The 20774-nt window shown below is 34.6% G+C and overlaps 2 protein-coding genes across 5 annotated transcripts in view; one reads left to right on the forward strand and one right to left on the reverse strand.

The window, feature by feature from the left end:
• Positions 1 to 19381, reverse strand: part of LOC120415303 (uncharacterized) — a 74966-nt gene extending 55585 nt beyond the window's left edge. For all 4 annotated transcript variants that reach the window (XM_039576801.2, XM_039576789.2, XM_039576794.2 and 1 more), the window contains exon 1: positions 18483 to 19381. In XM_039576801.2, coding sequence (XP_039432735.1) covers positions 18483 to 18746 — 264 coding nt within the window. In that variant the 5' untranslated portion in view covers positions 18747 to 19381. The remainder of the gene's footprint in view (positions 1 to 18482) is intronic.
• LOC120413951 (actin-histidine N-methyltransferase) overlaps positions 1 to 20774 on the forward strand; it is a 155306-nt gene that overhangs the window by 61643 nt on the left and 72889 nt on the right. The window lies entirely within an intron of this gene.

Genomic DNA, 20774 nt, shown 5'->3' on the forward strand with positions numbered 1-20774 from the left:
ACTCACCACACATAACCTTCGGACGCCTAGAAATGAGCAGAAACTTGCAACAGAGACCACAAAGGACCCGGGGGTAGTTAAAGTGGATTGCTTTGCTTTTTGGGACGTTTATGTAAAATTGGACGTCCGGTTTGATGGCTTACTCAAAACTCCGAAAAAACGTATTTTCATCGAAAAAAAACACAAAACAAAATTTTAAAAACTCTGCTGTTTTTCTTTACTCAACTGTAAATTTTTTTTTAAAAGCTCTGCTATTTTTCTTTACTCAACTGTAAAAAAAATGTTGGAAAATGTCATTTTAAGGGAAATATAATGTTCTTTTCGACTCTACATTAACCTAGAAGGGTAATTTTTTTCATTTAGAACAAAAATTTAATTTTAAAATTTCGTGTTTTTTGTAATTTTGCAGGGATACAATAATTTTGATACATAAACATAAAGGATTTGCTCATAACCACCACGAGTTATTGCGATTTTACGAAAAAAAGTTTTGAATTTTGTAGAACATTGTTACACTTTAAAATATAACCCTGGAAAGTTAAAAAAACACAACATTTTAAAATTAAAAATTTTGTTCTAAACGCAAAAATAACCGTTCTGGGTTAATGTATCGAAAAGTACATTAAATTTCCCTTTAAATGACATGTTCCAAATCATTTTACAGTTGAGTAATGGAAAATGGCAGAGTTACAATCAGACATGCATCGGCACTGACAGCTCTTTTTAATGGCACTCAGCTTGTTCTAGATGGCCTTTTTGTTTAAAGTTATGTTATACTTGTTATCCGTTGTAAACGACTTGTTTATTACATGAATAATGTGTAGAATGTTGCATTGGATCATTGGAAAAACGAATTTGAGCTATATTTTCATGTGACTGTATACTCATAAGCTCTCAAGAAGAACTTCTTTAAAGCTCTTTGACCCAAGCAGCATCGCGCAACATGCTAAAAACGTCTAAGTCCAATTAAGTTACAACAAGGGAGCAACAATGTTGCATTTGCGAAAATGTAACATCGAAACAAAGCTCTTCATAAAATAGTTACCATTATTTGCTGGGGCAACAATTTGATTTTGTTTGTTAATGCAACGTTTCGGTGAAATTATTGTACCAATGTTGAAACAAAAATAAACTTTCATGTTGAGCGACGAATGTTGCGAATTAGTTGCTGCAATGTTTTCTTGATAAAGCTTACTGTCAATATCGTTTGCCGTGGCATGAACACAACTTTGACTATCGACAGGCAATAAAATAACGTTTCAACTATTCATAAAATGTTTCGGCTTATTATGCTGAGGAGAATTTTCCGGATCAATCATAAACTAATTCGTGTGATTTTCCGGGTGACCTTCAAAACTCGGCAGTTGGATACAAAGTCGGCTCTCTGCACACACACGGAAAGCGGGAACTTGGGCTTCTCAAAAAGCTCACCGGTAGCCACTGAGCTTCCCGCCGGTGGGCAGCCTTGTCCATCAGTTTTCCTGGCAAGACTTTTTCCCGGTTCTGACACGGACCCCAGTACGTAACCCACCACCCAACGCAACATCCTCCGTGGAGTGCAGGAGACGCGAAATCAGCCTAAAGCTGGTAGTACCCGCGCCCCGGTTCCTCGCCTCACTTGCCTTTTACAATGGGGAGGGGAACCACCCACCAAGAACCATCCAACATCCAGAAATTTTATTCGACACCTACCATACACAATTCTTTTCAAGTTCTTGTTAAATATTGTTGACTCTCGCCAAAATTATGATTGATTACGAGAACATTTTTTCGTTTGACAGTTCTCTAGACAAATGAAATGTTTGCAAATTTTATGTTTCCACTATGTTACCACAACGTTACACAATTTGGGGTGTTCGATTTGTATGTTCAACTAAGTTGCTACATATCTGAAACGTTGCTGCAACAGGAGTGAAGTTTGACATTTTGCACAAAGAGACATAAGCAGGGACGTACTGAGGGTAAATGATTCAGAAATCTTATCACATTTAATCAATTTATTTTTTTTAATAGGTTTTATGCTTCATTCATAATAACGATCTGTCAGACCAAGACTGCCAGACCAAAGAGTAAAAAGTAAACAATATTGGTCTTTGATGTAGATGCACAAAAATTAAGAAAATAAAATTTGAAAGAGATTTGTTTTTCAATTCAATGCCTTATTGAAATATTTTTTTTTTATTCAATGCCTTATGCAAATATTTTCCAATGTTTCTGAAATTCCAATGTACAGCACCGCAAAAATTTTATTTTTCGCAAAAAATAAAATTTTCGTCAATACTTTGATATTTTGAAAACAAATGATGGCAAAGCAACTGGACAGGTGTATTAATGCATTTTAAAACACTTTTTTCATTTGAATGATGAAACCATGGCTCTTTATTTCATTGTTTATACCTTTTATTTTTTTTACCCCTCCCTCGACTTTGGTCACAGTCGAGAGACATAAACTTCAAAAAATATTTGCAACGGCCTAACTGGTTTTGGGCTTCAAAACTAAATGTACGCCAGAAAATGACTAAACTGTACGGCGTCCTGTACACCGACAAATAAATATGCAGTTAAGAGCCTTATTCGTCCACTTAAATTTTTGAGTGGACGAATTCGGTTTACACCTGAACAGTCTTGAAATTATTTATGCGGATTTGTGATTCCTCTCGTTTCCTTGATATCCAGTAGCTGGTATCTGACTAACATATCGCGCTAGCTCTAGGTACAATGAATTCTCGCTTACTTTTTCAAAATGTCCTATGTACATAGGAAACCCATGGCGCATTGGTTGTGTGAAAAGTATTCTCCAAACCATTCCTCTAATGGCCTATCTACAATCACTTAGCTTAGAATAGTTAAGTAAAGTAAAAAAGATATGTTACTTAGAAAAGCACGTAACTTACGACCGTCATCTACAATCAACTTAGAAAACTTGCGGTCAACTTACCGTAGATTAAGATTTTTTTCAATCCGTACGTCAAGTTTCAATTATCTAAGAAAAGTGATTGTAAATAGGCCATTAGGCTTGACCATACCAGAAGTTGCCGTTTGATTTTCTCAGACCTGTAGGAGCGTTTACACAAAAAGACGAAATTTCCCATAGTAAATCCCTTGTAAACTTTAACCCTGATGCGCGCAGCCAGTTTACCATCAAATGCGCTGATATTTGGCAGGAGAGCCCCTTGAACTTTTCAAAATGCGCACCCACCCTTTTGCATGAGCTTTTGTATGAAATTTTACAATAGAATTTTTTGTTTGTATTTAGTTTTGAATTGATACAAACAAATCAAAGGAAATATATAATTTTTTGTTCTTAAATATGGAATTAATATATTTTCCAAAATAAATTAATTGGTCTTAAATTGGTTGGAATTGTGCAAAATTTATTTTATATTATCGTATATAAATTCATGGCAACTATTACAAAAAAAATGGTTTTTGTGTTACCTCGTTTTATGTCAAGAAGATTTAATCAATAATCACTGTAGATTTATCAATTAAACTTGTCTTAACTCTCGTTCACAACAATCTATTGTAAATATTTCTATTTGCGTGAGTACAGATGTGAAAATGTATGGTAGACTTGAAATATCCGGAGCAAAATTAATTGTGATTTGTGATGCTAATTTTAATTTTCTCTCATTCCCAATGAAAACTTCTTCAAGTAAAACAGTTTAATATAGCCATTGCCGAAGTATAAACAAACAGTCTATCCTGCTCGTTCCTAATGTAAACATCAACTGACGTGAGCATGACAGATTCTTTGTTTAAACTTTGACATCCATATACAACAATTTTTATACCCCTAATTTTAATCAAGATTCCTGAATACACCCCTGTGCATACAAAGCGCCATGATGGTTGATTGGAAAAAAATATTTTAACAATCAATTTTCAGCTATTTTAACTCATTTTGTATAACTTTTTGCTACAGAATTGTCATTTTGCGTAGCTAGGATTGAAGCCCAAATAATTTCAGATATTTTAGCCAACTTTTTTTAATTTTGATACTGAAATGGCTCCAGAAAAAACAGCAAATTTTAAAAAGATTAAGAGCGCATGAAAAAATCCTGAGCAGAATGCAATTCTACTCGGTAAACTTGGAATTGCCATAGAAATAACCTTCTATACATTTAAGAAAAACAATTGTTTTTGTTGTCGACAAAAAATGCGACAGGTTTATTTTTCGAGACTTATCCATTTTTGTTTTGTAGCGAAACCAAAGCGGAAACATATTAACTCAGAAATTAATTATATTTTTGTTGCGCTTGAAATCATTTCGGCTGCACGTTTGATGTCAAGCAACCGAAAATTTCACCACCATGGTGACATATTTGCAACATATTTGTTACATTGTTGCAACACCATCGATTTCTCCTACAAAACTTAGCATCGCATAGGAAACGTTGCTGCAACACGTTCACAACTATCTGGCTATTGTTGCCAATCGCGTTGTTGTCGTGCGCTTTTTTTGTCACCAGGAGTGTTGCGTACATGTTGCCTGAGCAATATTGGATTGTTTTGAATTAGTTGCAAATAAGGCTTGGCGACAATAAATGCTGCTTGGGGAGTGTACTTAAAGGTTCTTACCCTATATATCTAGAGAGCCTATATGGAGAGGCGAAATGTCAATCGAACTGTCACAACAGGGTTCCGACCGAGCTACAAGAGCTGGCAAGTATATGGTTGGAATTTGTTTAAAATATTCTTTTTTCAAACTGTTTTTTGTAACTGTTGTTTACAATTACTATAATTAAAAACAAAAATTTCAAAAAAATCTAGTGCTTGGAATCTTGTTTTTCGATCAAAAATGATTTGAACAGATTCCAACCTTATACTTGTCAGGTCATGTTGATCGATTGGAACCCTGTTTTGACAGTTCGATTGAAACCCAGAGAGTAATAGTTCTCCTCTCCTTTATATATTTCACCTTGTTTTCAACATAATCTCTCCCGGTCTTCGGGAGCTTTAAAAATAAGCCTAATTAAAGTTCTCAAATCACTGGCACAACATGCTGGGAATCAACTACACGAAATGTTCTTCTAAAAGAGGATTAAGAGCGGATGCATGTCTGAATTACTGTTACGGTAATAAAGGGTGCAAAACGACGTTGTCTGTCTTACGTTCAGCTATATTTGATAGATTCACATCTAAGATTCTGTGAATGCATAACTGGAGTTCCTAATCAGCAGTCGATGTAAACGTCATCTTCTGGGAAGTTCATATCCAAATTCATATCATCATAACGTTGCATAACGTAACTCCGTATGCCAGAATGATTCAGCTACCTAACCTGGTAAACCACACAACCTAACACTGGCTGGTGGGTGGCTCTCGGCAGCATCTTCTCGGATTGAGAGTCGTCTTCGACGCCATTATGTCACGCGTCACACGCGAATAAGCAGTTCGTTAGTGATAATGAGCAGGTAGGTAAGCACTACTTCATTTACTCAGCTTTGGTGCCACATTGAGTGGTGTCGGCGCTAATGCTGCTGCTGCAGATCTTCGCGTCTGCGGAGCGTGTGCATAATTTGAGCATCTCGTGTGTGTGTTGATATGCGCCAAGATTTGGCACGATGCAAACGAGGCTCTTCAAACTTCTTGGGAAAACAGGCCGCGAAGAGGAGAAGCTGTGGTACAGTATGTTTCAAAATGTATAACGAAGGGTGTTTAATCAAGATTATAAAAATTCCATGCATTATACAACTGCGTTTAAAAATGTTACACCTTCAAATCAAAGTCACAAAAGATTATTTTTGATTATATCAAGTGTCACTGAGTGTAGGCTCTCCTATCAAACAGATGAGCGTCATTCACGATGCTCGATTATGCGATCTCGGCTTGCGTTCAAGCAAATCGATTATGATATTGGCGGGAAAACAAAGTCATAAAAAAGCAAACCTGAAACATTACCCAAGCAGCGAGAAAGAGGCTCGTCACGCAAAACCACTTTCTCCTGGCCAGGCTCATTGAGCTGGTCTGCAGCAAAACGGGTTCGATTAACCCTCAAATATTAAGTAACGATATACTTGTTTTGTGTGTTATTTTTTGTGGTGTCAAAGAGATATTTATAAAAAATGAACGCATGATTTGATGGCGCAGATATTCAGAAAATAAATGTATTTTTCATAAAAATTAATTAAGAAACAGTATAAAATATTTGAGTAATTCTCTATAACTTCGCCATTTTTTTTTTCGAGATTTATAACGTTGAATTTTTGATTCGGATGAAACTGAGTACATGCATTCATTTTTTCAAAAGAAGTTTCCATACAAGGTGGACATTAGGGTGACAACAAAAAAATGAAAATACCCCCTGGATCTTTGGCATCTTTGGCAATTTTGAGCCAACTCGGTTAAGGTAGAAGTTTGCATCGGAATTTCGAAAAAAAAAATATAAAGAACAGCAAAATTTCGAATTTTTCTCAGAAGGTGGTGTTGATTGTGTCAAAATTTCTTCAAGCGTGAAATTCTATTGTAGAATTTAACGCTCTGCAATTTTGTCCTGAAGAGTTACTAGAGCAATTCTCTACGAAATCGGCCGATTTTTGTTGTGAATTTATTGGCTCAAACTTTGTGGGGGCCTTCCCTATCACCAAAGAAGCCATTTTGTGTCATTGGTTCACGCAAACACATCTCCATACAATTTTGGCAGCTGTTCATACAAAACCGTTACGTAAATATTCGAAAATCTGTAACTTTTCAAGGATTTTTTTGATTGATTTGGTATCTTGGGCAAAGTTATAGGTTTTGATGAGGACTATTCAGAAAAAATAGATACACGGAAAAAAAAACATTAGGTGACTTTTTAACAAGTTTTTTAAACAACTTTTTTATCACATAAATTCAATTTCTCAAAATCCGTATTTTTTATTTTCGTTTTTTTCAATGGTTTAGGGGACAAAACCCCGAATCTTTTAAGCCATTCAGAAGTATGGACCAAAGTTTTGCCGACGAATTATGATTTTTTTAAATAGTTATTTTTGGTAAAAAGTTAATCTTGTACTTAAAATCATTTTTTTATGTATTTTTTTATGAAAAGTACTTTACCATTTTTTTATTAAGTGCATCGTTTTCAAAATATAGCTATTTAAAATTTAAATTTAAATTGTGTCCGATTAATTCCGGTTTTTAGATTTTTCAAAATAGTGTCCATGATTGTCCATTCCTGAACATATTTTATTCGAAAGGTCCCGAAAATTTCCTACAATTTCGTCTAAGAAACATTGAAGATTTAACCACCGCACTGGTTGCTGAGATAATGCGGATAAAAGAAAAAGAAACAGGAAAATAGATTTTTTTTAAGTCTCAACCAAACTATCTACTCCAATCTTTTCGAAAACAATTTTTTTGGTAGTTTTCAGATTTTGGGCATGATTTTAAAGTCCAAAATTTATTACTATTGTTAAAAAGAGCATAAAGTTCAAAAAAAAATTTTACATCAAAAATCATAAAAAATGTGTATGTGATACTGTCAGTTGAAAATGTGGGCTTATTAAGTGACACTTGGAAAAACTGATTTTTCAAAAATTTTAAACTTTTAGAGGTTATGTATTAGCTCCAGCAGCCGTATCAATTTAGTAGAAACTTGAAAATTGTTAGAAATTTTGTTAGATTGTCTAACATATTATTTGCAGGGGTCCTTAATTAAATGCTTTTAAATTGTCATAAACTGAGCACCTTAAAAATGTTTTGTTTAACCTTCTATTCGATATTTCTAGAAACCTGCAGACCTGGCTACGGTACCAATCCGGTATCACATTTTGCACCATCTTTAATTCTCGCGCAAAAGAAGTATTTTTGTGTACGAACTAATCATCTTCCTTTTAAACCAAAGCTAGCTAAAATTGGCCCAGGCTAGGGTTCAGCCATTTTGAAGGTACAGTGGACTTTCTGGCTGTCGATCTTCTCGCTATCAATATTGCTCCAGCTGTCAATTAACTTTTCAGTCCTTTCAAATAGTTTGCTTTGATTATTCGTTCTATAATTTGATACAGTCGACTCTCTGGCTGTCGATCTTCTCGATATCAAAATTACTCCAGCTGTCAATAAATTTTTCAGTCCCTTCAAGAAGATTGCTTTGATTTTTCGTTCTATAATTTGATAACTCCCGCTCTCGACGGTCCCTTCAATATTGACAATGAGAGAGTCCACTGTAACTCCCGCTCTCGATGGTCCCTTCAATATCGACAACGAGAGAGTCCACTGTATGATTTTTTTGAAAAATGTGATTGCGAAAATTTTCGATTAACGGCAATATTTTGACCAACCCTAACAGTAAAAAAAATACGGGTTCAATTATTTTGACCAAGGAACTCTCATTCCAATTTTGAACCATATATGTGCATTTTTGATCGGAATCCTGCTTGTTTGACGTGGAATCGCTGGGTTAACATTCATTTCAATTAATTTAGAAGTTTTAAAGTATGATTTGTTTCTGATGGTTCAGTTCAGATAATATACAAAAAAAATCACGCTTTGAGTAACATTGCAGCCAACCACGAATTGATTAATTGGAGGTATTATGATTGAAACAGAAACAAGCATACCCATTCTGGCTTTTCGATGCAATCGTTAATGAAAAATTGATGTTGTTCTTTAATCAGTGAACCAATAAATAAATATTGCTGGTTTTTTTTTCTTCATTTAATATCAACGCAAAACAATTTAATGACGGCTTCATGCTGTAATTTGATTTTTATTGAATTTAATATTTCTTTTTCCGAACCGAAACCTTGCACCGCCAATTAATTGTTCGATATTTGCTATTGGTTCAAGTGTACTGGTCTGGATATTTACCAGAATGCGAGCACCGGATTTCCCAGAAGCAATCCACCCACGCCGTACAATTGACATTTACTTTCGATTTCCGTTTTTCTCGCTGAAACGTGATCACTCTAGGAAGGTTAATTGAGTTTCTGATGGATCTATTTTCGAATTGGGAATTCAGTTGCGGTATTTCGCGTCAACAACGATTGGCTTTGTTGTTTTGAACAACATTTTGGGGAAATATTTAAATTGCAACAATTTTGAACGTTCATCTCCAAAATATCAAAAGCATCAGCGGAAGCTATTGCCATTCATGAAAAATCGCTGCGAGTCGCGAAAATTTCCGCAACATCGTAGAACAAAGAAAGAAGTATCCTTCTGTAGACCTGAAAACCACAATCGTCGTTTCACGCTGCTAATCTATGCTCTATCACACAGAGATTGATGAAATTCCTAGCATCGCGAAGCACCATTTGCAAGATGAATATTTTATGCGGTTGTCAAAGGTAGGGTGGGTGTTGCTATGCTTGAGACTTTAAGTTTTCTGTTGTGCTAGTGGTTCGAGCATAGAATCAACGCCCCCGCTAGCACGGTACCTACGATGGAAGCTCTCCGTGCACCGTTTCAATCATAAATAAACGCATCAGGTCGATGTCTGTATGCATGATGTAGTACAAAGTATCACCAGTCAAGCGGTTAGACGGAATGCATATTGCAGGGGAGCTTCGTTCTATTTTTTCCGCGCTCGAGCACCTACCCGTATCACCTCGAGTGGAAAGCTTTTGATTTCGGCAATCAGCGCCAAACTTGACGTCGATGTTTTAAATTTATCCTCGGGAAGTTTTCACTCTATAGTTTAAATTGATCTAAAAAAAGAAAGATCATTAAAATTTATAGAAGAATGTATTAGTTGCCAATGAAAAAGTCATTCTGGATTCAGATCTAATTAGCGGTGATGTGGAGAATGTCAGACTTCTCGACATTATCTTCCATCCCATTTCCATCGACTCCAGCTATTTTAAACCACCTCGTCTGCTTTCCACTTCAATTTTTTAATGCTCTTCCGCTTCATTAAGATGTGACCTCTTACGTTGGCGAAACAACAAACTAAGCATCCATTCTACTCATTTATTTATTTAGTAAGTGTTTCTGGGAAAAAACATCCGCTCCCCATCTTCACGGCATTCCCGCTTTATCCATTTTTATGGCATAATTCACTCAACAAACCGGAGACCTTTTCCGCGTTCAAAAAGTTCCCCTGACCAACGAAACCGTTGAATGAAAACCAAGCGCACGGAACTTCCCATGATGATTTTTTGCTGGGGCGCACTCGCGCCGTTGGTGGCGGCGGCGTGAGAAGCCGATGAACAGATATTGTCACCTTTTGGAATCTCGTTTTTTTTTGTTTTTGGTTGGTAAAGGTTGATCGTGCAAAAAAGTGAACTTTTTTAAAAGGTTATGTCCACTCACTATGGCTTAATTTGATAAACACAAATTGAACTTTAAAGCAGAGGTGAATTTGATATTCTAATTTCTATTTCTTTTTCTTAAATTTTACTACTTGATCACAGGGTTGCAAGATAAACAATAAATACTAATCGAATATGCCTTCATAAACTTATTAAACAATGAAAACATCATAGTTTTGGCGGTAACGGCGGGAATCTACAACGGGAAACATTTATGTACTTGGTAATTTCTAGAGTTTTTCGGAAAGTTTGCGGGCCACAAGATTCGAAATACAAAATCCATAAATCTAATTTAAAAAAAACATTAATTTTGCCTTTTGCCTTTCTTACTATAGAAAGATATTGAATTTGCTTGAACTTGACTTAGGAGCAATCTTCGGAAACCTTACATTTTTGGAGAAATATTCATTGGAAAAATCTGCAAAAAATCATGAAAGATCGATTTGCGATGCCCCATCGATTTTTATATAAATATTGTTGTTTTGAATTAATTAAAAAAAACAATGCTTGTTTGAATTTCATTCTTTTCTATTCAAAACATTTATTTTTCTGAATCATTTATTTCATAAAGAAAACATCATAAAATTAAATTTAAAATTCCGTAGAAACGAATAAGCAAAACCAGAATTGTTAATATAGAAATGTACAAATAAAAACTGATTTGGATTTGTAAAATATTTTACATCAAAGTGAAGTATATTTCGTTCAAAAGATTTGAATAAAATGATACTTTTTCAAGAAATTAGAATGCAAGGAAGCAAAAATATATTTTTTTGCTATTCCGTCGTTAAACTACTTATTTTCCCTTTCATTCTCAAACGACGAAACGGCCTACTTTTGTCTACCAAAAATAGCTGAATGGAAAATTAATACTTTTCAATACCAGCACTAAAATGGGTGCTGAAAAGTTGAACTTTTCAGCACTGGTATCGAAAATTAACATTTTTCAATATTTTTTTTATTTGAACGATGAATTTACTAAACGCATGGATTTTTTACATGAAAGTCCATTCAACAAGCGTTTTTTGGAATTACAAAAAATGTTGTAAGCAGCTCGTTGCAAAACTTGATTTTAATATTTTTTTTATTATTTTTTTTTCAAAGATAAAAAAATGTCTGAAAATTCGGGTAACAATGAAAATAAATATTCATCAGTTTAAAAAAAGAAAATTAGAGCAGGTTATTGAACATACAGTTTTCTACGCTGTTCAAATTGATAGTATTTTTTTGAATATTTTGTTAAAATAATGAAATTGAGATGCAAGTATTGTTTTTTCAACCAAACTTTTGTGGGTCTACTACAGGGGTGCTCAAAGTTTTTGGAGGCCGGGCCAAATTTGAAGCTCAAATGAGCTTACGGGCCAAATTTACAAAAAAGGTTGTTAAAAAAATAAATAACGTTTTTTTAATGTAAGAGATTACATTTCTGTTATTTAAAAAAATGTCTATTCAAAATAATAGAAACCACAAAATAACGGGTTTCTATCGGTATTGTTGATTTTGTTGTTTCTGGTATTTGAAAAACAAAGTTTTTATCTGAATGTACTTGTGTTTTCAAGAAAAAATTAAAGTTTTGTTTTTATATTTCGAAAATGGTGGTGACATTACATGTTGAACAATTCATCCATAAGTTGCGGCTAATGAAAAATCGTTGAGAGCCAGAATTTCAACATTTCAATGAAAAAAAAAACTTTTAGAAAATGTTTTAAGCTTCCGTATAGTTAACCTGCAATCATTATTTTCAAAAAAAAAAAGCGAAAAAACATTTATTTATTTCATCGAAATTCACTAAAATTCAAATTATTTTTAATAAATCCAAATAATTTCAGCTGAATGCATCTAAATTTCATTTTTTTTAAGTTTTTTCCTGGTTATTCGAGCCAATTTTTTATAATGGTGGAGGGGTGAGTTGATCGACGAAAGCTTTGTAAAATATTTGCTGCAAACTTGATCCTCCGATTTCCACATTTTGTCTGCCTGAATCAGTTGATAGTCAATCAGATTCGTTATCTAACTGTAATGAGTTCGAATCCCTAAGGAAGTGCAAAGTAAGTTTGAGGGTCAGTTCATAAAAGGGTCAATATGACTTGCAAATTAATAAAGAAAACTTTAATTTTTGCAACTATTACAGAATTCTACCTAAGTCAAACTTGAACTTTTGTTTTATATTTCTAAAAATGTATGATAAAAGTTTTGACGATATTTACGAGTTTCACTCACATTGAAACGTGTAAAATTGTTTTAATTAGAAAATATTTTGAACAAATTGTTTGTATCCTTAAGTGGGGATCAAAATATTGACAAATCATAAGTTTCAAAGTTAACAAAAAAATAAAAAAAGATTAGCATATAAAACTTAAAATAAACCATAGTTTTGAAAAAGTATAAAATTACTTTACAAGTGGTCAACGGGCCATTTTACATGATCATTCAAAATGGGTCCGCGGGCCACAAAATATCATCTCGCGGGCCACGTTTGGCCCGCGGGCCATACTTTGGGCACCCCTGGTCTACTAGGTGATGCGAAAATGTGTATGACACAATCTCACCCCCCAGACCTAATGTCACCCCTGATGTCGGTACTTATGATTGTAAATAATGCCGCTTGAAGTTATTTTTTTTAAATTTCGTAAACCATTTAGACTCAAATAAAAAAAAAAAGTGAAAACAGAATTTTTATCAGAACTGGCATAAACTTTAAAGAACTGTTCATTTTTGAAGGAATTGGAAAACTTACAAAAACACTTCAAAAATTTTAAAAGATTTGTTAAAAAAATAAAAGCGTTCACAATCATTTTGTTTTCCATTGAATGAATTAAAGAATTTGTTTCCCGGGCAGACGATAATAACAAAATTCATGCCATTTCAATAACAAATATTGTTAAAATAACAGAAATTGTTATGGAATCTTCTTGAAAAATCCATTTTTGCATAAGAGCTTAATAACAGTTTATGTTATCATAAAAAAAAATGTTATTGGTCTGATATTGGTTGAAAGCCAATACAAATTTGGAATAATTTTTTTTTGTTATGGAAGAATTCTCCAACTGTTATTGGGATGATCGTATTAGTTGTTAAAATAACAAAAAATAATAACAAAGATTTGTTCCAAGAATAACCAAAAATGCTATTAGTCTGTTATTACAATAACAATCCAATAACAAAAAATTCATAACGACGAATAACAAATCATATTATAAATAACAGAACATGTTATTGGCCAAGTAATTTTCAAATATCAAAAAATGTTATTCCCAAGTTATTTCCGTCTGCTCGGGTTAGGCTGTTGCAATTATTTTTCGCAAGTTTTTTTCTTCCTTATTCAGAACAAAAAAAAGAGTGTAATTGCAAAATGTTAAATTTTCCTTTGTATCAAGCTTCTACACTCAAGCAAATGAAATAAGAGAGTCGTCTTTCACCAATTCAAGCTTGTGATGTGAGAGTACCTTCCTCTGCTAGCAATTTTTCCGAGTTGAATCAACTTTTGCTTTCATTGACCACCACCCCAAATCGACCCCATAATGAACTCTATCAAGCACACAAAATAAAAATAAATCAATATAAATAAATTATAATAAATTGAATTAAAATGCTCTAAATTGAAAAATATCAAATTTTGTGTAAATAATATTCAGCATTTAAAACTTTTTACTGTGCTACAGGGGAAGGAAGCACTGCGATGGGGTCAATCGCGATTCACCCAGTTTCACCTGCAGAGAGCTGGGAAAATCACCGATAGTTATCAGCGTGCGGCTCTCGCACTCATCGCGTAAATCTACCATTAAGTCACATAATTATGCAAATTTCCGCGCCCGATTTTCCGCCTTTGTATTTATTTTTACCCAGTGTGGTCGTTTTTTTGTTTTTATTTCATTATTCTCTCTTGTTCTCGCAGCTCTTTTTTTTTGGTGGGTGCGTATGATTGGAACGTGAATGCATACACACTTAATTATTATTATGTGTCGAATGTTGTTATTTTGTCTCTGACCCAGAAACAAAAAGAAGATACGAGAGGAGTGAAAAGTTCATAACACCGGACCCGGGGTGGGGGAGGGAAATAAAATGCTTTTGCTGCATTGGAAATGCACGCCGTTAGTGTTAAGTAACAGGTTGCGAATTTTTCAATTAATTTATAGCTATTGCATTTAACCCGGTGCATCGAAGAGGTTGGAACTTTTATAGATTTGGGGGTGTGATTTTCCGGAAACAACTTATTTTTTTTTTATTTGGTTCACGGTCTGTTTGATTTTTCTAGTAATGTGTGCTTTTGAAAAATAAATGTAAATGTCACGATTCTCTTATTCTTAATCTTATCAAAAATTATTTTCCTGCGTAATTCAAGATCTGGTTATCTGTAACCTTTTTTTAAAAAAATCTTTTTTTTCTCTTTTTTGTTGGTAAAAAAAAAGAAAAAAAACTTATTTCTAAACGAACGAAATAGTTTTGAAACATACCAAGCTTGGTAAAAAAATTGTTTAAAGTACTCTAAGAGCAGTTTTCTACTAATTTTACAAGTTTCTGAAGTTAGTTAACTTGAACTACGAAAACATAGATAAATAGGATAATTTTATTGCTCTCAAGTGTCTAAGTGTCATTTTCTTTATGAAAATCGAAAAATAGACTGCATTTTCGTTAAGACATGTAAGTGTTTTTGAAACATGATTCAATCATATTTTGAAATAATGGGCAATAAAAGTTGAAATAATTCTTAGCATTATTTTTTTAATTTTTTACTTACATGTTTAGCAAAGTTGTATATTTTTATTAACTTAATCTAAATTTGAAAAACCAATGGTGATAAAAACAACTTGAACATTGTGTGGCCTACTCTAGTATGTTTTTTTGTTATTATAATTCATGCAAAGTCTTAGATTTTATGTAAATTAAATTGTGTGGTTAACCAATAAACATGAACATAAATCAAGTATGTTCAATGAAAATAAGTCATGTTCTCACATAATCATTCAAAACTTTTAAAAAATGATGCTCTGATGATTTCTTAATCAAATATTGAAAACCATTATATGTTTTTCAAAGTTGGTATAAAATGCCTTTTTTTATCAAATTTATTTCATCGTTTTGAGAGTTTTTTTTAATGTTTTTTTTTAAATTTAATGTATTTAAGTATTATCAAGTTTAAATAGATTGGGCCTCTTTTATAACTTTAATATTTTACACAATATGTGTGTTCAGTATTTTGTATTTGCATTCTTCTGCAACAATTAAAAAAAACTTTGCTGCTCTTTTTCAAGTTTTGTGTTGGATTGAAGATCAAATAAAATAGTTTTGTTGTATGAACAAATATTGCGGCTGTTAAGATGAATTGTCATTCTGCTGCGAGCGTATCCCGCAGCTCCGAATATCGCAACGGCCCCTTAGTAGGCCTTTCAGTGCATTATTTAGCTCATGTCAGTTTATCTTCTATCAACATCTGGTAGGTAGTTTGCTCTAGTTCTGGTTTTTGTAGAGTTTTCAATATAATATTTGAATTTTAGTGGAAACATGTCCGAGAATCGCACTGCCGTTTTTAAGCAACACGCCTCAATTAGGTGTCACAACAATTGCGAACTAGATACAAGCGGGATGGCGTTTTCATCCGTACAGAAAGGGCAAAAGTGTTCTTGCGGTTCAGCCCAGTGCCAATTTGAACCGTATCCAGCGCACCCCAGGGGTCAATTCCGTGTGGGTTTTAGATGGTGCTAGCATTCATAGCTGGTGGGTTTTTCGACCCAAACAAGGGTCTATACCAATTCAATTCAATTCGGTTTTATTGGTGAATTATCAATATACAATAAGTTCTTTTGAAATACATAACAGAGTTTTGGAGTTCCTTTCAGCTGTGTGTTACATCATAACGGGTCTATACCAAAAATTCGAGAAATTGGGATTTAAGCGTGTTTGATGATAGAAATAAAGAAATCATTGTAAACTTGTTGATTATTTTTTTATTCGAAGAAAAAAATGTTATCTTCATATTCCGGGTCATTTTTGCCCTACTTGGCTTCGTATGCGTTTCGTCCTTGAGAACAAACTGGATGCAATGATCTCAAACAGAACGCAAAATGTCATCAACGCAGTTTCCACGTTTTTCGCTGGACTTTTGGCCTTTAAAGTTCTTCTCAAGAACCGATGCTTCAAGTCTAAACAGGGCTTCATCCTCCTTTAGGTCACTTTCAATGTTGTACTCGATAGGTATCTCAGGCGTAGGACTTTTAATGCGCTGAAAATTTCAAAAGTGGGTAATTAATTTTCTGCTGTGTTCTAACTTTATTGTATTATTACCTTCCGGGATTCTTCATCTCCTGAATCGCTAGAATCCGACGTAACGGATGCATTCCGTTTTGGAGTTGATTCCATTTTCTGAAGTGTTTGACACTTGAACAATTTTTGCGGTTTTTGAAACTGCGCGATTTAGTCGCCGCCGCCTACAGTTCAGAACAGACGACCGCACTTGGCGCAGTAGCCAGAACCGCAAAATGTTAAATTATCTCACCAAGCATAATAACAAACAACCAGAAACAAATAACAACCAGAACAAATAACAAACAACCAGAAAACAAGTTAACATATATTTCCTTGTTTCCATTTGACTGTTTAACAAATTATTGTAAAGAACTTTTGAACGAAAGTTGAGTAAAATGCAGGTAATCCAGAAGCAATTTTACCAATTATTTATCTTTTAATGCCATTTGCTTAGAAACTTTTGTTTCGAATTTTCGCCATTCAATTTTTCTTATCTTTCCTCAATATTTTCTTAAAAACATCTTTTCTGTAATGAATGAATGATCAACATACTGTCTATCTAATATTTACATGGTATAGTTTGCTTTTTAAAGTTTAACAAATATTCAAACTAGAAAGGTAATTTTGCAAAAATGATTTATTTTTATTTTTGCCCCCTGCTTAGGATAAGTTTAAATGATAGAAAATCCCTAAACTGAGATATTTGATATAATCTCATGAAAGCAACATTCTGAGTTATCAGTTTTTATGGAGGTTTGCTGTTTCATTAGAACAAGAAAGCAATAACGACTGAAAAACTTTTCAAGTTGGGGTGAGAATGTGCTTAGCATTTAATTTATATCTTCTAATAAAACAATAATTTGATACAACATTCCAAACGATTTTTTATTTGTTTGTATTTTTTATGTGGCAAAAACAATGTATGTTTTTGGATTTCAAGAAGTTGTTTGATTTTTGTTTAAAAAAAAAGAACGATAATATTTTTAATTTCCAATAAACTAATTCTCATTATGTGAACATATCATTTTGTAAAAAAGAATGGTATTTATTTTAATGCTATTTGTGATTTGATTTCAGTTCAAAAAGCTGTTTAAAGCTATAATTCAATCAAAGTGCCTTTGTATATACATGCTTTTCTATGCAGAATATGCAAAAAATCTAACGATTTTGATAAAATTATTACAAAAAAAAACTTTATGAAGCATATTTTTTTTCTTACCGCAAAATTAAAAATTATCTATTTCCAAAACAATATTTAAATATTAGAAAATTTTGACCATTTTTAACGGTTATCACACATATTTGTAACAGTTAACAGTTCATCAGTCATTAACCGAAATTACAAAAAAAAAAAACACTATAAGTCATTTGTTTATCCTTCAATTAAAACCTTTTAAATGGAGAATAAACCTCCTGTAAATTTCACTTTTTATAATGGTTTTTTCAGGATTGACCCCCTGAAATCCACGTAATAGAAACATATTCTCTTAAGCTGATTTTCCAAGATTTCATATTTCTAACGAAAACCAATAAAATTTTAATATTTTAAATCATATTTTCTATTTTTATCAATACACAAGCTGGCAACATTTTATAAAGATTTGTAATGCCCATGTTCGCATAAATGTCCCATATGCAAAAACAGCAAGCTGAGAAAAAAGCATTTGAAGTTTGTCCCATACATAAGGCTACGTGTTAAGTTTTCACGAAAAAACTGGATTTCCTCCTGATTTCTAGAACAAAGTACTGGATGTTATAGGCTTTTCTGAAAGATCTCGCGATTCTGAACAAAACTGCATCCATAACTCAAAAACGATGAAAATGCATATGGGACATTTATGCGATCAGGGGCAGTGTATAGATTACCAAAAAGCAAAATATGGCTTCTTTGGTCTAAGGAAAAGTACTCATAAAGTCAGCAACATAAGAAATAAATGATAAAGAATCAACGAATTTATGAGATTTTTGATTTGTCCCCCAAAATAGAAGCCTTCCTCCTTTCAAACCTACCTGTGGTGGTTGAACATTCTCCGGTGCCACCGCGGCGCCGACCCGGCTTAGTTGTGGTTCCGCAGGATTTGGCTCCTGTTCGCGTCCAGCTGCCGCCGTTGGCGCTAAGGACGACGACACCACCGTTGCCAAATCCGATAACACTGCTGACTCCGCATCAGCTGCTGGCTCTGGTGCAGCAGCAGCATAGTTGTCGGTTACCAGCAACAACAACAGCAACGTTGCTGCTAGCAGTACAAGTTTCGCTCTTTTGATCATTTCCATCGTGTTTTTTTTGCTGTTGCACTGCTTCAATTTCTCCTCAAATCGATCCCGTTTTGCACGCGTTCACTCAAACTTGCAGTGAAATTGCATTTTTGCCTCCTTTTTTTATTAAACTTTTATTTTCACTTCAAACGCCTCATCCGTCACACTCGATTGCCCCCAAGGCCGCCCTGGAGGCCTTTTCTTCGGTTGATGTTGTTGTTTAATCCGTAATCTCTCTCACTCTTTAGCACTTTCTTGTCGTTTTACCCCTCTTCTGTACCCACCCAGCAGTACTAATGTTACGAATCACTCACTGCTGCACAGAGTAATTGCCATCAACAATGCTTTCATCGATCATCGTCACACCCGGATTTTGAAACCTGTTGATGCCTTTATGCTCTGCCAAAATACTCGCAAATAACCACCTATAATCCTTTGTTGTGTATTTTAGTAATTTTCCCAGTTTTCACTTCTATTCTCCACAAATCCGTTTAAAACCCGTGAATCAAAATCCCCCCAAAAAAGGGCGCGCGCAAAATCCGTCCACGTGCGGTTCGACCGTCCACCTGGTTCGACGTACAGCGTCCAACTGAGTCCAACTCCCGTAGCACAGACAGACACACCAGCGTTGTGGATCGTCCAAAGTCTGCCGCGAGACTGATGGCGACCGAGCTTTGGATTGGAGTCTCTCCGTTCGTGACACGGCGAGGGAAGGGGCGCGATAGTCAGGTGTTTCGATGGATGCTGTGCCAGCAGTGTGGGCTTGGACGCCGGTCCGCTGAAGAGCAGGTCCATTCGACACGAACAGCACGAGCACGGTGAAGTTCACAATGGGTGTTTGTGTGCTTGTTTGAAAAGCGAAAACACTTTTGAAATTCTAAGATTTTTTTTTCTAAATGCAATGAAAAAAATAATTGTATTGATTACACAATCTTTCAATTGTCCGTGATTTTTGAAGTGGCATTTAAAAAATACTCAAATATTTAAACTATCTCTTACCCGATTTTATATTGTTTGGACTTGTTAAATAGGTTTTTCAAATTAATATACCTATTAGGGTGTTTCAACCAAAACAAAAAGTTCTCAGATCACGGCAAACCGAGGTTCCCCTTGTAGAGGATACCCATAGGGACTCTCATGCCAAATATCAGCCCATTTGGTTGAGAATTGGCCTGTCCCCAGCGAGTTAAAATTTACATGGAAATTACTATGGGATTTTTGTGCTTTTCGTTCAATCGATCCTACAGGTCAGGGGACAATATGAATGTGTAGGGGATGCTCCAATGAACACATTCCAGAAGGAATTAGGGTTGCCCATTCTGTCCCCAAGGTGCGCATTGGAACGACGTCCGGTGTCTCCAGAATCAACAATTCAGCCTTCAAAAGCATTGCATTTCCTTAGTATGCTATGACGGCTTTGTGAAAACCACTACGCCACATATCAGACGGCGACCACGTGGCAGAGCATACACTCATGTTTTGGCTCAGAAACATTCTTTAAAGTAATAAAATTATAATTATTGATGTTCCTGGAAGAATTTCAACTATTCTAAATAACGTAAAATGATGATTTTGCGTTTATAATGCAATCGATGCCTCTCCACGTGTTCACCATCTGACATGTGGTGTCGTAGTTTTCACAAAGCCGTCATAGCATACTAAGGAAATGCGATGCTTTTGAAGGGTGAATTGTTGATTCTGGAGACACCGGACGTCGTTCCAATGCGCACCTTGGGGACAGAATGGGCAACCCTAATTCCTTCTGGAATGTGTTCATTGGAACATCCCCTACACATTTGTCTTTATTCCAAGTGAAGTCATGTTGTCCCCTGACCTGTAGGATCGATTGAACGAAAAGCACAAAAATCCCATAGTAACTTCCATGTAAATTTCAACTCGCTGGGGACAGGCCAATTCTCAACCAAATGGGCTGATATTTGGCATGAGAGTCCCTATCGGTATCCTATACAAGGGGAACCTCGTTTTGCCGTGATCTGAGAACTTTTTGTTTCGGTTGAAACACCCTAATACCTATCCTGAGAAGAT

This window comes from Culex pipiens, chromosome 3 (genome assembly GCF_016801865.2).
Source record: "Culex pipiens pallens isolate TS chromosome 3, TS_CPP_V2, whole genome shotgun sequence".
In the NCBI taxonomy this organism is placed as follows: domain Eukaryota; kingdom Metazoa; phylum Arthropoda; class Insecta; order Diptera; family Culicidae; genus Culex; species Culex pipiens.